General features: G+C 43.2%; 1 protein-coding gene across 1 annotated transcript in view; it reads left to right on the top strand.

Moving 5' to 3' along the window:
- Window positions 1-7,724, top strand: part of nab1b (NGFI-A binding protein 1b (EGR1 binding protein 1)) — a gene marked incomplete at both ends in the record, with an annotated part of 14,248 nt that extends 6,524 nt beyond the window's left edge. The window contains 4 exons of the mRNA XM_080839198.1: window positions 803-922; window positions 3,142-3,313; window positions 7,199-7,324; window positions 7,636-7,724. Of these exons, the coding sequence (XP_080695324.1) occupies window positions 803-922; window positions 3,142-3,313; window positions 7,199-7,324; window positions 7,636-7,724 (507 nt within the window). The remainder of the gene's footprint in view (window positions 1-802; window positions 923-3,141; window positions 3,314-7,198; window positions 7,325-7,635) is intronic.
- Window positions 7,725-16,727: the final 9,003 nt, after the last annotated feature.

Below are 16,727 nucleotides of genomic sequence, written 5' to 3'. Positions count from 1 at the left end.
GACACACATACACACACAAACACACTTATCACCACTCGCCACGGAACAAGTGGGGGGGGGGGGCAGAGAACGCAACGTTGTGTGTCAATGCTGGAGATCCTTGAGACTGTTCTGAACTTATAATTTCTTTAAAGGCGAGTAGATAAAAAATGAACTGTTTAGATTCTGATAGATTATTAGGTGTTTTTGTTTTGTCTGGACTGGGTGATTCCGTTTTAGCTTTTTTTAGGCGTAAATAAAAACCTGCTCGGTGAAGTGTGTCAAAGGTTACAGTGACTCAGACGAGGCTTGCCTGAGAGTGAAAATGACACAGGAGCGTCAGTGTTAAAACAACAGAACAGAAGCCAGTGCTGTACTTTAGCATAGCAGACAAATGAGTTAGCAGATAACTAGTCCAACAGTCCCAACTCTAGTAATGATGATGGGTAAGGTAGATACTAGATCATCTAATGGATGATTGGTATGTGCATGTGTGTCCAAAGTCAACGCAGAATCTAATGTCTGATGGTCAAATAGGTGTGTGAGGGATACCTTCATGATTAGTATCTTTACTAAGCCGAATTTCACTGTAGCAGAATTAGTATTCCATTAATACATCACACTATTGGATTTAATTGTTATATAGATGGTTCTTGAAGGTTATTGTGAATGTCCGAAAAGGAGCGGAAAGGTTAGGTGTGTATGTGTGTGTATGTGGGATCATGTGTGTGTGTATATGTGAAATCATATGTGTGTATGTGAGAGTGTGTGTGTGACCGTTGGGAGAGCATGAATCTTACATGTCTCATCTCTGTCCTCCCAGGAGGGCTTCTTTGACCTGCAGGAGGCGCTTCAGGCCATCTACATGCGCCAGGAGACACTGAGGGAGCAGCTGGCACACGCCAGGTCAAAGGGCGAGGAGACGGCCACGCGCAACATCCAGGTGAGCAAAGTCGCCGCGCTCACGCTGGCCTTGGAGACGTGGAGGAGGAAAGAATAAAGCGAATGTGTTGGATCAGAATCAGAATCAGAATCAGAATCAAAATTATTGCCAAGTATGTTTACACCTACCTGGAATTTGCTCTGGTGTATAGGTGCATACAGTGAACATAAAAGCGTACATACAGTGAACATAGATCCGTGGAATTGGTGGGTGGGAGGCTGTGGGGGGTGAGGAGGCGGGGGGGGGGGGGGGGGGGGGGGTGTCACAGGGGGGTATCTGGGGGCACACAGACGCAGACCACCCCACGCTGTCTGTCACTTAGTGCTCTGAAGGGTATGAGTCATCATAACAAAAAATCTGAGTTTCCGGGCCCTGCTGTCCCATCAGACAGGGCACTCAGCCAAAGGGTACCCGTTGAGTCAAATTTGTGTGTGTGTGTGTGTGTGTGTGTGTGTGTGTGTGTGTGTGTGTGTGTGTGTGTGTGTGTGTGTGTGTTTGTGCGTGTTTGTGTATGTGTGCAGTCTGTGTGTCTGTGCGTTGGTATGTCTTTGTCTGATTGAGAAGCTATCGGGTTGAGTTTGCAGTTGGGATATGTTTGTTTGTGTGTATGCCAACGTTTGAGTGAGTATGGGTGTTTGTGTATGTGTGTGTGTGTGTGTGTGTGTGTGTGTATGTGTGTGTGTGTTTGTGTGTGTGTGTGGGTGTGTGTATGTGTGTGAATATCTATTTCTGTGATTTACGTGTGCCTCTGCGTCTGTCTGACTGACAGTAAGGGAAATTATGACTTAACAAAGTGTGTGTGTGTGAGTACGTGTGTGTGTGTGTGTGTGTGTGTGAGAGTATGTGTGTGTGTGTGTGTGTGTGTGTGTGTGTGTGTGTGTGTGTGTGTGTCTGTGTGTGTGTGTGTATGTGTGTGAGGGTCAGTGGGATTCACAACAGCAGTGTTCTGTTCAGACTGACTCATCCTCAGTCCCGACACCTCTCTGACCCTTCTCTCTCGTCAGCTCTGCTGCGTGCAGCTCCTCTTAAACAACAGAGACAGAGCCTTGACAGGAACGTCCCCAAAATCACAAAAGACAATGTCACTTAGGAGGGACAAAACATAATTGTTATATAAAGTCATCGCTATGAGTTCTCTACCTACAGCCATTTTATGCTTTTCTTTCCTGACATTGTGTGTGCGCTTGAATAGAGCATGACTAAGTTCTATACACTGGGTTTGCATTGAGTGGAATGATGTCATTGGCTGGCAGAAACAGATGCACTAATTATCCACAGTGAATTAGCAAGCTCCTTTCATATTCTGTCATAAATAAAAAAAATTGTTTTAACATGTATGTGGGTAGGAGTTGACAGCGTTATGTTAAAAGCGAGCTCCGAGAATTTTCCCCCTTAAAATGGTTGAAATCCTCAAAGGACGTGTATAGTCTTTGACTGGACTTTGACCACAGAGAAAAATAAGCACTTCAGACTGCAGCGAAGGTCTTGTGTGGACGTGTGCCCAAAGTGGTGTGGCTTCGGTCCACACTCAAGTATGCTTCGCCTGGGTAGCCCAAGCCATTGTCCAGTGTGTTTACATGCGTGTCCTTGTGTATCTGTTTGAGTCAGATCCAGATGTGTGTGTCGCCGCCTACGCCTGAATATGTCTCTCTCCCTGGGCTTATGTGTGTTTGTGAGTTCCATACTGTATGTGTGCGAGTATTTTTTATTTTTTTTTAAAGATTTGTTTTTGGGCTTTTTTATGCCTTTAATTGACAGAGCAGTGAAGATTGTGACAGGAAATGAGAGGGAGAAGAGGTGGGGAGTGGACACGAGAAATGGCATTGGGTCGGATTAGAACCCATGACCTCCTTGAGCTTCAAACCCGAATGTGGTCAGGGCTACTGTTTGAGCCACAGTGCCCCCCATGTGCAAGTATTTTTAACGATGCAAGAGTCCTTTTATGACCATATGAATAGACAAACATGTGTTATTTTGTGCTCATGCATGTTTACTATGGATTTACTTCAAGTGTGTGTGTTAGCATGGGTCAATATCCCTTTCACCATTGTGTTTACTCTAAGGGGGTTCAGAGCCTGCGCTCGGTAAAGCGCCTAAAGATAATTTTTGTGTCCTCCCTCTTCGTCTCTCCTTCTCCTCCGCTCCCAGAGAGGTTCCTGAGTGCGTACTGATCTATCTGACCTCACCTTTCTCTCTCTCTCTCTTTTCCCCACTTTCAGATACAGCTGGAACGACTGGTGGCCAAGCAGATGGAGATCCTGCACGATGCGGCCGCTCAAGACCGCCTGCAGGCACTGGACTGGAGGATCCCCGCCGCCGCCTTCAAGCACGCCGCCGACCGTCAGGCCACCAACGGAGTCGCCACGGCCGACAAGAGCGCAGAGCAGACAAGTACGTTTGGAGAGGGCCCCGTGGCACAGGTGTGCTAATGACACCAAGGTCATGAGTCTCAGTCCCAAAGTGTCAAAGTGTCCTTGAGCAAGACACTGATCCCCCAACCGCTCCCGATGTGCAGGTTGGCAACTTACAGAGTAGTGAATGGGTAGATGGTGAAGAGTAGTGAATGGGTAGATGGGTAAAGGCATTTATCTCTTAAGCGCTTTGAGTCCTCTATCGAGTGGAAAAGCACAATATAAATGCAGTCCATTTACCATACCTCACCGGTACTGTAAATCACTTAAAAGGATTAAAGTGTAAATGGCTGAACGGATACATGTAAATATAGTGTAAGGCGCTCTCTAGTGATGCCGGAGATTATTAGTAATGTTGTGTGACTTTCTCCTCTTGCAGTGCAAGAGCTTATGAATGCACAAAGGAGGAAAATTAACAGGTCAGAGCAATGAGTTACTGTAACTGGTTAAGAAAGGTGCTAATAACACTCAGGTCATTGGTTTACTCTCCCGGAGGGCACACAGAGATAGACAGATAAAATGTATACCTTACCTTACCAAAGGTGTCATAGTTTCACAGTTCTGTTACGTATCAGTGAATTTAGATGTGTGTAAATGTAAGTTTCAGTGACGACTGAGATCATCAGGGCTGGTGTGTGTTTTCCAACTCAAGTCAAGAGGTTCTGAACAAGCTAAATGAGGGATATGATGGTTGTCATAGCCAGGCCCATTTACTGAGCTGTTGTTCCAGAACCTTCCGGTATAAAGAGCCCATAAAGATCCCATGGTTCTGGAAGCTCATAATGGATCTCTGTCCCAGGTCTGTGGGCTGTTCAGAGGCTGGGTTGGCTGGTGTGGTGCTGTGTGATGGTGTTCTTTGAGTCGAGAGAAGGAGAAACCGAAGGTTTTTTTTATGTGGTGATGGTGTTGTTTTCTTTATGTGGTGATGGTGTTGCTTTTTATGCGAAAATTCTCCTCAGCCCAGCCATGCGTGGTTTCCTTGGTGTTGTGTGCGTACGTGTGTGTGTCAGAGAGATAAAGAGATCGAGAGAGAGTGTGTATGCATGAGTTTCTGTGTATGCAAGTGTCTGTGTGCATGTGTGTGTGCGTGTGTCTGTGTGTGTTATGAGTGTGTGTGTGTGTGTGTGTGTGTGTGTGTGTGTCTGTGTGTGTGTGTGTGTGTGTGTGTGTGTGTGTGTGTGTGTGTGTGTGTGTGTGTGTGTGTGTGTGTGTGTGTGTGTGTGTGTGTGTGTGTGTGCATGTGTGTGTGCGTGTGTCTGTGTGTGTTCAAGCTTATGAGTGTGTGTGTGTGTGTGTGTGTGTGTGTGTGTTTGTGTGTGTGTGTGTGTGTGTGTGTGTTTGTGTGTGTGTGTGTGTGTTTGTGTGTGTGTGTGTGTGTGTGTGTGTGTGTGTGTGTGTGTGTGTGTGTGTGTGTGTGCATGTGTGTGAAAGTATAACGCATTTATCAGTTAGCTGGTGGGCCTCACCTGCTGCAGGAGGGCTCGTCTGGTGGTTTCTTTTTTACATCTTCTGAGCTGCGCTTTCATTTCTGGGACTCATCTGTCAGCTGTGGGTGGGAGAGAAACCAGACGAGAGGATAGAGAGCGAGTGAAGTAGAGAGATAGAGAGAAGAGAAGGAGAAAGTGAAAGAGAGAGAGAGAGATAGAGAGAGGGAAGAGGGTAAAAGAGAGAAAGAAAAATACATAAAAAGGAGTGGGGATGGAGAGGAATGGGAGAGATACAGAGTGAGAGAGAGGTGGAGAGAGAGAGGGAGATAGAGAGAAGGGGAGATGGAAAGAGAGAAGCAGAGAAAGAAGGGGAAGGTGCATATGTAGAGGCAGAAAGATCAGGTGAGGAAATAAAGGGGGAGAGAGGAGCGTAAAGGAGAGAGAGAAAGTGATTGATCTGGGAGAGGAGCAAAAATAAAAGTATAAGTATAAAAAGAAAAAAGAGAGATAAAAGCAGTTAAGAGATAGAGCAGACAGGGGAATAGATGAGAGAAGTGGATGGAGAATGGGTGCATGAGAGAGAGAGAGAGAGAGAGAGAGAGTGTGTGTGAACGAGAAAGAGAGGGAGAAAAATGAATGAGGGAACCGAGACTTGCGTTCCTCTGCCGTCTCAATGTCCCAATTGATGCTTTAATTTCCCGAAACCTACTCTGCCATTTGCCGCCGGTGGCTGTGTAGGCCATGACAGCACTGCCTCTGCAGTGACTGCTCCAGTTCTGTGCTCCACTTTGGGCTGCTTTCATGTGGTAGAGGCCCAGAGACCTGCACACGCACACAAGCAGGCTCTGTGCTGAGCTGAGAAGGGAATTTCCAGGCTCAGCAAGGCTTCTCTGGTTAGCGTGTCTTCTTTCTCGTCCCTCACTCTAGGATGTCGAATAAGGTGTTTTACCTGTTGTGAGATGCACTCATGGGTGGATCCTGCTCCTAGAACCACTTTGCACTTAAAACCTGCCATCTCCTGATCACCTGATAGAAATCAGGTCAGGTATGTTCAGGAATACCCAGATAAGAGGTCCAGCTAAGCCATGTATGCCCAGGTAAAAGGGTATGTCCAGCTAAGCCAGGTCAATCCCTGAAAGGGAAAGATGTAGTAGGGGCTAGATTGAGAATGCCACCTTTAGAGATATACTGCATGTGCAGTAATTACCTGTCCTTCGGTCATTTGAACTTTAATTTCATATTCTGGTCATATATCATCATGGGCCTATTCCCTTAAAAATGTTGTTCTACAGCACACAATATTCTTTTTCAGAATCTTTATTCTGACTCAAGGTCTATCTTTATCCTTCAGCTTAATTTAGCCAGAGCAGTGTTCCCAATTAAGCCAACAGGCCCCTACCACAGTGCCTACCAGGATGCCTCTGGCAAGAGACAAGTGGTTCAACTGCGCTTGTTTTCGTCTTGGTGTTCTGTGTTCCAACAGCAGTTTCCAGCTCAGCCTCTTACCCATTAGCACACACCCCACGCGGACACTCAGAGAGACACACACACACCACACAGACACACACTCACTCACACACACAGAGACACACACACCAAAAAGACACACACTTCCACACACAGAGACACACACACACACACCACACAGACACACACTCACACACACAGAGACACACACACAAACACCCCCACCCCCCATCTCTTAATGACCCCTCACATCCTGGTGCAGCTTGTGAGTGGGAGACAGGCCTACACACGGCCTGTTTACTCGAGCTGAGTGGCCTTGGCCTGACTACCTCACTCTTTCTCTCTCTTTCTCTCCCTCTCTTGGCCTCTCTCTTTCCATTTTGCCCTCCCTCCCTCTCTCTCTCTTGTTCACCCCTCTCTATCTATCTCTCTCTCTCTCTCTCTCTCTCTCTCCCGCTGAAATGAATCAGTACCGTGGGCAATTAAAAAGCATTGAGTGTGTATTTACTGTGTTTTTTCTTCTTCTTCTCTCTCACACCCAAAAAAAAAAGAAGAGAGAACGAGCAAGCGAGAAAATGAAAGACATTAGTCATGGCCGTCGTCCTTTCTCCCTCTTGAGCTCAGAGCACAATGGCCCTTGCATTAGATCACAGGGTTGAGGAGGAGACGACGCAGGTTAATTCAAACGCGTGCGGCCGTGCGCCTCTCTCGCTCTCCAGCGGAGGAGGAAGAATGCCAAGGAGAAAGCGCCTGTTTGTTTATGTGTGTTTATGAGGCGTAGCTCCATATTTGGCCTTGCGTGTTGATGTAGGCAGGCGGCGGAATCAACCAAAGATTTCAGAGACATCTTGCGATGGCTAGTGCCATGTGTAAATGTGTACGTGGTAGTGTGTTTTTTACTGTGTGGGTAACTGACCTTGTGTGTGTGTGTGTGTGTGTGTGTGTGTGTGTGTGTTTGTGTTTGTGTGTAGGCGAGAGGCCACTGAATCTGCGGGTAGCCAGCCAGAGGGCCGAGGGTGAGACGCCATTGGGCAAGCAGCTGGCCAATGAGCTAAAGAGACATCACGCCAACACAGAGAGCAAAACAGCTGCCACAGGTTAGTCCCTCTCTCTGTCTCTCTCTCTCTCTCTCTCTCTGTCTGTCTCTGTCTCTGTTGCTGTCTCTGTCTCTTTCTCTGTTGCTGTCTCTCTCTCTGTTGCTAACTCTCTCTCTGTCTCTGTCTCTGTCTCTCTATTTCCCACTCACACCCCCCCCCCCCCCCCCCACCCCCCACACACACACACACACACACACACACACACACACACGCCCCCCCACCCCACACACACACACCAACACACACAAACACACACACTGCCATGTTCATGTCCACCATCCTCATGTCATAATCTTTGTTTCTGCTTCCAGAGAACGGTAATGGCACAGCCCATTCTCCACGCGCACTCAACCTTTCAGAGAAAAAGACCATCAAATCGGAACCAGAGGACTCCAGATAGCATCCTCAACCACCCACCACCACCACCACCACTTCCCCTCCGCCCACCTCCCCTCCACCCCCCTGTGTACCTTGTCCCTAATGAACTCGGTTGTGTGTTAGTGCATACTAAAAGAGCACAGCTAAAGTAGAGCCTTAACAACCAACGTTGCCTCAGAAAAACGTGATTTTTTAATTTAATTTTTCTTTATTTTTTTCGCCAAAGTACCTAGAGCCCTTATTTTCTCATCATTGTAAACTCAGTGTTTTTTTTTGTATTGTCACTGACTTGTATTATCATAGACTGCATTGTCCTCTTTTATCCTACTCTTATTCTCTCTCTCTCTCTCTCTTTTAGTCTCTCTCTCTCTCTCTGCAATTGTCCTTCCTGTATTGTACATATCTGGTCCTACATGATAAACTGTTTGTTGTATATGATGTTATTTAAAACTGTGTCTTGTGCAGGTGTGAATATTTGTATCTAAAATGTATTTTCACTGAGACCAAGGGCTTCAGTGTCATCGTTTGAAAGTTTTTTTTTGTGCACACATAATTCAGTCCAGGTCCATTAATGACGTGCTTTCTGTCTATGGGGTGTTCTGATGCATACGATCTTCACAGAACAAGCATTTGCAGCCCAGGTACTCTAGCTGAAAGCACTTATGTATGTACATTTCCTGTGGTACCATTATTTAATTGACACAATTTTTCAACTGATGGGGAGTTTGCAGCACCCAATAGGATTATGGGAGGGTACAGTTGAGGTCAGCGAAAATGCAACAAACACCGCTATCAGACAGACTTTCTGCAGGTGATGTTCATCTTGAACTAAGCTGATTGTATGTCGTTGTGATGTCTGTATGTTTCATATAGGTTACAGGAAGTGTGGAGCACTGACATCTCGTCAGTGTCTATGTGATTCCACCCATAGACCTTATCTAATATGTGGTGGGATCCTTTATCAGAAAACAAGCTGAAAAAAATCCAGATGTAAATAGTCAGCGAGAATCCATGACAGTAATAACTTCACTAGGAAATGCAGGGTGCTTCGCGTTAGTCCACATCTTATCTATCCTAACCCGTTGTTATACTTAGTATAGTAGAGCAATACAGAGTAACTGTCATTTAGCCAGTGAGCGTGTCTAGTTGTCCCAAATCTAATGAGCATTCGGAATGTTGATTATACAGTATTTTTTTTTACCCTGTTTGCTGCTGTAGCCATAGTCTTAGTTTCCATAGTTTCCAAACCGATGTCGGAAATATGTCTTGTAACTGATATGCACTAGTGTTGTTTCCCCCGGTACAGTATGTCCTAAGTATGTGCTCAGAAAAAAAGCATTTAACATTTCTTATGTTTACAATGAATGCATACATCCACGTACTGCAGCATATCTTTGCAGGAGTTTATGTTCATGTTTAGTGTATCCATCACCAACACTCAGAGGTTGGTCCACACTGTTGAGTCAGATCTGTTGTGACCTGTGGAAATCGTGACTTCTTCTAAATCAGGGTTCTGTAGTTCTCTTCGCCATCTGTATCGAACCGGCCAAGCTGTCGTGTGAACTGTGTGGTGTTCGCTTTGTGGCCTACCACATTCCTATCCTCGCCCGTCCATCAAAGAGGAGCTTGGCTGCTTGAGGTTCTGATGAACGTTGTATAGTTGAAAGCCCAGCTTCCTAAATGTGGGATTGCAGGGACCGAACTGTGCGGACATCTTTTCTCCTAGATTATTTGTACGCTTTGACTTCTGGCACGTCTTAGGCTGAAACTTATAAACGTTAAATACCTCCTGTCAGGAGCCGGGACTTTCACATTCATCCTGGCCGTGTGTAGTGTTTTGATGAGAAATGGGGAGAATATTGCCTGTTGTGTATTTTCTGGAAATACCTTTTCAAGTATGCAAATTTCTGTTTATTTAAGTGCCAAAAATAAAGTCTGTATACTGGGAGACAGTGACTAAGCAGTTTCAGAAAACAGCAGATAAGTCTGTAAAAGCTACAAAAGACAACAATGTGATGCAACACAGACAGGGTAAACATCTTAAGGTTTCTGGTGATTTCATTTTATTTCTTTATTTCTTTTATTTTCATATTGTCCGATGCATTTGCTTAGTGACAATCTTAAAAACGACTGCAGCTCAGCATCAGTGGAACATACTGAGAAACGATCATCTGGAAAATGTCACATGGCCCTCAAATGGCCCCAGTGGAAGAAGAGAAAGGCAAAACAAACCCTTCACCTTCACGGAAGGATTCTTTATCTGGATTGCTTTTCGCTCAGTGTTATTGTCCCACACTTTCTCTAAGAAAAAAACAATCTGCCTATTCTGTCTGTGATTGCTTTGTAGTGTTAGAGGGCTGCATCTTGAAATGTGGGATGTGACTGTGTATGTGTCAGTAGACTGTGTTCTTATCACTGTTGTTAGTGTTAAAGAGAACACCTTTAGGTTATGCATATACCCATGCACCGATTTGTTTCTTTTTTCTTTTTTGTAAACACTAATATATTTAATTTGTTATACAGCACATGGACATTAAACTCTATTTTTGAGATCTGATGGTGGAGTCTTTTTTATGTTGTTTGCTACTGAGGTTTGTCACACGTGGCTGATGGTTGATGGCTGATGAACTAACAGCACTACAACACTAACGGCAAGCTGTTGTTGATAAGAAAGAATGATGATAAGACAGTAGAGAGTGGGATAGGTTTAAGGAAGATGTTTGGATGTTTTGCCTGGACATTCTCATCCTAAAACCGTGTTTTATTTGTACTGTGTAAGAGTAAGAGGGATGCTCAGGGGTATTGATTAGAAATACTGATCATACTGATGAGGGGTATTGATTAGAAATACTGATCATTCTGATGACAAACCCATAATCACGGTTAGATTTTTCAGGGACCTGGGTACAGTTCCTAAAGTACATCTGGAGAAAAAAAAAACAGCCCACAATATCCTCAGGTTGAAGGTCCCCTCCTATTATTCACAGGCAGGAGTTAATGCACATAGTCTGATGAAATCTGATCACCTTCTTTATTTTACATGTCTTTGATCTAAAAAGCAAAGTTGCAAGACCTAAGCAGTAAGAAAATGCATTCTTGTCTGCATCATCTGACAAGTCAGAAACGTTAAGTGAGTATTTCGCATGAAAGTCTGACTAACACAGCCCACTGTATCAGTGTAGCATATTATTGTCACCATAGATACCACGCAGATATATAATTCTCTTTGTTGTCAGGCTGTGGACTTTACTGGAGATATTGGGCAGAGTACTGGAGTTTACTGGAGATATAGGCCGTGAGTATTCTTTCATCTATGTTCCTGCGGGCGTAACAGCAGCCTGCTGCTGCAACTGGGACGGTTAGGCTTCACCTCCGTTTATTTGCATGTACATCATCTTAACACATTCTGAAAGTTCAAAATGACTCATCCTTACGCACTCTCGGCCGTTTCCTCGTAAGTGGACGCACGCAGGTCTGCCTTCATGTCTAAACTCTGTGGTGATAAGCAGCCCACGTGCCGCCCACGGCTTCGCGAAGCCCAAGCCGGTGACATCTCCCCGCGGGGATGTCACAGATAGGTCGCCATGGCGCGGAGCAGTGTGGGCAGGAACAGAGGCGTTGGGAGGAGCGCGCAGCGGGGACGAGCGAGACCAAAATGGGCGGATGTGTACTCATTCCCCGTCTAACCGTGCGTAAGACCGACAGCTTTAGCTAAAGTGTGGGAGGCAGTGAATTATCTTGTCCTCTTTCTCTTGCGACGGGATAGAGGAGTTTTCATTTTTATAATCCGTGACACGTCAACCTGAACAGAGAGGAGTCGGTGTGCGCTCGTTAAGAGGCACAGAGTATCGTTAATTGCGCCCGTCAGCGCTCCCTCGAGCTCACGTCTCCCACACTTGATCGGTTTTCCCGACTCTTACAGTCAAGTGTTTTCTTCTTACTCAAATAACAAGTTGCCTGACAATGGGATCCGTCACTTCAACTCTAGATGAAACTATGCGTTTTGCATGACTTTGTGGTCTGTCACAGGAGAATTTCATTTTCTTGGGCGTGGGCGGGTAGGTGGGCCGATGAATCACTCCTCTATGTTCGACTTCATGTGTGCATATAAATACATCATTAGTGTCATAGGCAGAAAGTCTAGACTCGGGTATTTATGGTGTAAACTTTCAGTGCATTGTATAAGCTGCGCCCTGGGTAAAAAAAAAAAGCACAGGCCATTTAAGAAATGCCTTATCAAAAAAGCAAGTGTGAAAAGCGCTCTCAATGAACAGCATCACACATAAAGCTGCGTGTTGGCGCGTCACTAGTTACTAGTAACCTAAGCAAAAATATGAATTTTATGAGGAGTTAACTGGCTGAGAGAAAGGTGCGTTGGTCTGAACTCTCCCATGAGTTGTATCGCACCCTAGCGTACGCTATTGGCCATTTTCAGAAATGGAATTTAAACCTGTAGGCTAAAGTTACGAAGGATACAATCAGATTATGCCTATGCGAAATAGGCTGCGGTTAACGTATGCATGAGGTGTCAAAGTATCCCTGTTCTTGTCAACTCATTTGCCTATCTTATGTCAGTGGAAATTCTCCAGAACTGTAAAGTCTATCATGCGGATGTTACAATATAATGGTTAACTCAATTTCTCAGGTACTCCGTTTGTCACAAATAGCCTACAGTCAATCAGGGTCATGAGGAAAATATGGGAAAAACATTAATTCAATGATTGAATTGAATTAAATTTAAACCAACATAATCCATCTCAATACCTTTTTATTACGCACAAGCAGGTTCAGATGATTTTATTAGACTACGAACCAGTTTTGTTCTGCTTTTGATTTAATGCGTATCATTTAAATAGGCTGTAAGACCTGAGTTTATGGAAATGAATAGCAAAGCCAAGTCTTGCACTAAAAATAAGACAACGATCGTTTCCGTGATAATTCTGTCATTTGCGTGCTCAAACACTTATAAACTCCTACCGCCCACTCACACCGCCTACTCACCCAGGCCTACTCAGTCCTCATTCAAACACATTATATACAAACACAGCGTATACACCCACGCCTTGCACTCCCTCCCGTTGACATGAACAGCAAGCATAATGGTCTACATGCAGTCGATAATACAATTACACAAAATAACCAAAAGTTACTGATTATCAATTACTATGCAGGTAGGAGGAAGTGCTGGATGGGCTTGTGGGTCGTTAGCCTACATAAGGTAATAATTACCTAATGGTTGTTAGCCAACAGGCTGTTTGGATAAAACATGCGAACAAGATACCTATCACTTATTTTGAATACAACTTAAAAGGTTTTAAAAGCTGACTCTTTATAGAACCCTTTAAGAACCAAAGGTAGGCTGCTACTTATGACTGAGGGCTCAACCTCTGAGGGATCTGGTCTGAAGTCAAAACGCTAAATTTATTCCGATAACTTATTTGCAGTCATAACCAATTTCGCTCAGGCAGTCAAATCAACATCTGTTAAATTAAACATGAATTAAACCTCCTGACATCCAAGATGCTTCTAAAACAGAATAACAGACTTAAAACGTATATCAGGGAGGGTGGGGTAAGATTGAGGGGTAAGTTCAGGCACTACCTGTATTTTGGCAACCATATAGAATGAATGTCTTGTGACCCAAACTTTAGGTTGCATGCTCCATTTTCTTCTTGCTGTGGATGAAATAACCATGTGGATGAAGTGGTAAGCATTTTTTTTGCCTTTCAAAGTTCTTTTCTGACATATAATCAGTCACATCAAAAGTAGTTTATCTCAGTTAAAAAAAGTTACATCAGAGAAGTTGATGAACTGGCAGTGTGTAACAACATGTGAGGGACTTAGCAAAAGTGCAGCTCTGGGTTACTACAACATTTGTGTTATGAATATTCAGAACATTATGTGACATTTTGGCATGCATGCTATGTTAATAGCCGGAAAAAAGTTTGCTATTAAAGGCACCCAGTGCAACTTTCGAGGCTTAAAAATAAACATTCAATTTCTAGTCTTTTTTACACGTAGTAAGTTTCAATAACTCCATACCATTACATACCGACATTCAAGCAGCAAAGATGAGACGTCGTTGTGTGGTGAGAACTGATAGAAAATCGATAACAACAACAATCGCCGCCATTTTCTTTATTTTTTGGTAACCTACAATAAATAAAGCAGGTTCCAGTCAATGGAAAAATGGCTTCTCCCCACCGGCGATTGTTGTTGTTTACGATTTTCTATCAGTTCTCACCACACAACGACGTCTCATCTTTGCTCCTTGAATGTCGATATGTAATGGTATGGAGTTATTGAAACTTACTACGTGCAAAAAAGACTAGAAATTGAATGTTTATTTTTCATTGAATGTTTACATAAAGTTGCACTGGGTGCCTTTAAGCCAAACATACAGTTGAAAGTCTGCACTGAAAGTGAAAAACAAATGATCTACGAATAAAGGTTTTCTTCTGTTTAACCCTTTACCCTAGAGACTTGGCAAACAATCTCCAGGTTTCCGACAAATTAGTTGTAATCTTTACTTAATGAACACCAATAAAATCACCAGAATGGGGGATTCGATTATTATATTTAGAATTGTATGTTAAAATCTGGTTAATACAATAGTTTTTCTCAGCTGGATCAACTTACCCCTAATGTGGGACAAGTTGAACAATAAGACCGTTTTTTGTTTTTTTGGAGGGGGGACCCCATATTTTGTTGTTTATGTGAGTAAGGCACACTGCTAAGGCTTCAACTGAGGGTACAGATACTGAACTTCTGTTGTATGCATTTTTTTTATTACAGTGCATGAAATGCCCTGTATTGTTATTGGCTTCTTCTTCTTCTTCTTATTCTTCTCACCTTTTTCTGCGATTAATTCAGCCCGAACCGCTTAACGTAGAAACTTCATTCAAACGTTGTGGCGTAGGTCTTGTAAAGGACACTTATGCTATGTATTTTTCACTTTTCTAAACTTTATACTTTTTAAGATATTAAATAAAAACGAATCTAAATTTTCCCATTGACTTACATTGGGCCATTATGACATCATAATAGGGTCTTTAAACTGGCTTGCACCTGTGCTTCACTGACACCTGCGCCAAATCCAAGGAACCTCTTCTCTGTCCCTCTCAATTTAACTGTAACTAGGAACATTAAGACACCTTCCATTCTCTACTTTTTTTTCTCTCCATCTTTCTCTCTATCCCTCTCAGTCTACTTTCTCTCACACTCAATCTCTCTTCTTCACTCCATTTTTATCTCCTTTTTTCAATATTTTCACTCTCTTTTTCTCTTTCACTCTTGTTCACTCTTCTTTCCTTCTTCCACTCTTCTTTCCTTTCTTCTTTCCTGCTTCCACTCTTCTTTCCCCTTTTCACTTTTCTTTCCTTTCTTCACTCTCCTTTCTTCTTTCCTTCTTTCCTTTCTTCTTTCCTTCTTCAACTATTATTTCCTTCTTTCACTCTTCTTTCCTTTCTTCACTCTTCTTTCTTTTCTTCTTCCACTCTTCTTTCCTTTCTTCACTCTTCTTTCTTTTCTTCTTTCCTTCTTTCACTCTTCTTTCCTTCTTCCTCTCTTCTCTCCTTTCTTCACTCTTCTTTCCTTTCTTCTTTCCTTCTTCCACTCTTCTTTCCTTTCTTCTTTCCTTCTTTCACTCTTCTTTCTTTTCTTCTTCCTTTCCTAACTTTTGCATTTCATGCACTGGTATTTCCTTCAGGAAATGCATTTTCTAGTTCTAATAGGTATAGCTATAGGTCGACTTAAGTTAAAAGTTCATCTAACTCCACTCTCCCGAATAGGTGTACTTTGCAATTCCTGGGCATGAAGTGTGCATGGCATTTAAATCTCCACCAAAACAACAGTATTACAGAGTAACTGCATGTCACCTTGTATCAAAATGAAAGAAATGTAAGCTACACAATAATATAATCACATATCTAAATGAACAACTGCAGTAAGGACACAAACATCTCTTTGAGGGATGTATAAACTCTGCCATCCATATGAGAAGTCCATTTTTATTTCTGAAACGATAATACAACCAGGACAATTATATGAAATTATTCACGAATAGTTCATAGATATTAACCTTTGATGCAGTTTTGTGCCTGTTAGTCTGTGAGACCTCACAGTCTTAAGGCAATATGTCAAGTTAAGGGATTGTTTATTAGGCATGCTTTTTAGTTAAACACATATGTCCGGAAGCGGACATGCCCAACTCAACTGCAATACCTATGTTTCCCCTAAGGATGTCAGCATCGTACAGGCTTACGCATAAACACAACGACACGTCCGAGTCGTGATAGCAAGCCCTCCTATTTCTATTAGTCGCCATAAGTGACATCTCGTTTTTTGAATATAAATACAGTCTGCTGATAGCCTCTCCAGGTTATAGTTCATATAGTTGATGGCTCAAAACACAGCTGGCTAAGTTAGACGTTGCCGACATGTTAACCTAGCGGGCATGTGACGCAAAGACCATTCAGGCATATGAACCTATTTCACCTGCTTCTAAACAAACATTTGAAATGAATCACCGACAAAATTAAACGATTATTAAATGAACTCACATGCCTGCTTTGTAGTCTCGGCTAATGCTACCATTGCCCCAGATCAAATTGGCATGGTGTACGAATTTGTTGTTGATTTAAAAAAAAAAAAAAAATCAGCGTTGGACCAGCGTTAATACCAATATAAGACAGCGATATCAACATCCATTCAGGCTATTTCAATTTCATACATTTAAAATGGTAATTATAAGGCAATATGCGGGAGCGAACACTGTATTTGTCACTGCAGACTGATAATTCCACAACTGTAAAAGCAGTAACACCATGAGAAGAGAGGGGGAGCCATGTGCCTTTAAATCAGATCAGTAGCAACCAGTCTGAGTGGGCCTCTGGGAGATAGACGTTTCTGGAACAGGAATTATTGTGACTCCTTAGTGAAATATTTGCCAGTTGTGTTGAGTTTGAGTAGCAAAGACTATGAAGCAGCAACACTAATATGAAATTACAATGAAATACCACACACA

This window comes from Sprattus sprattus (genome assembly GCF_963457725.1).
Source record: "Sprattus sprattus genome assembly, chromosome: 5".
NCBI lineage: Eukaryota > Metazoa > Chordata > Actinopteri > Clupeiformes > Clupeidae > Sprattus > Sprattus sprattus.
This window is presented reverse-complemented; position numbering and strand designations above follow the sequence as displayed.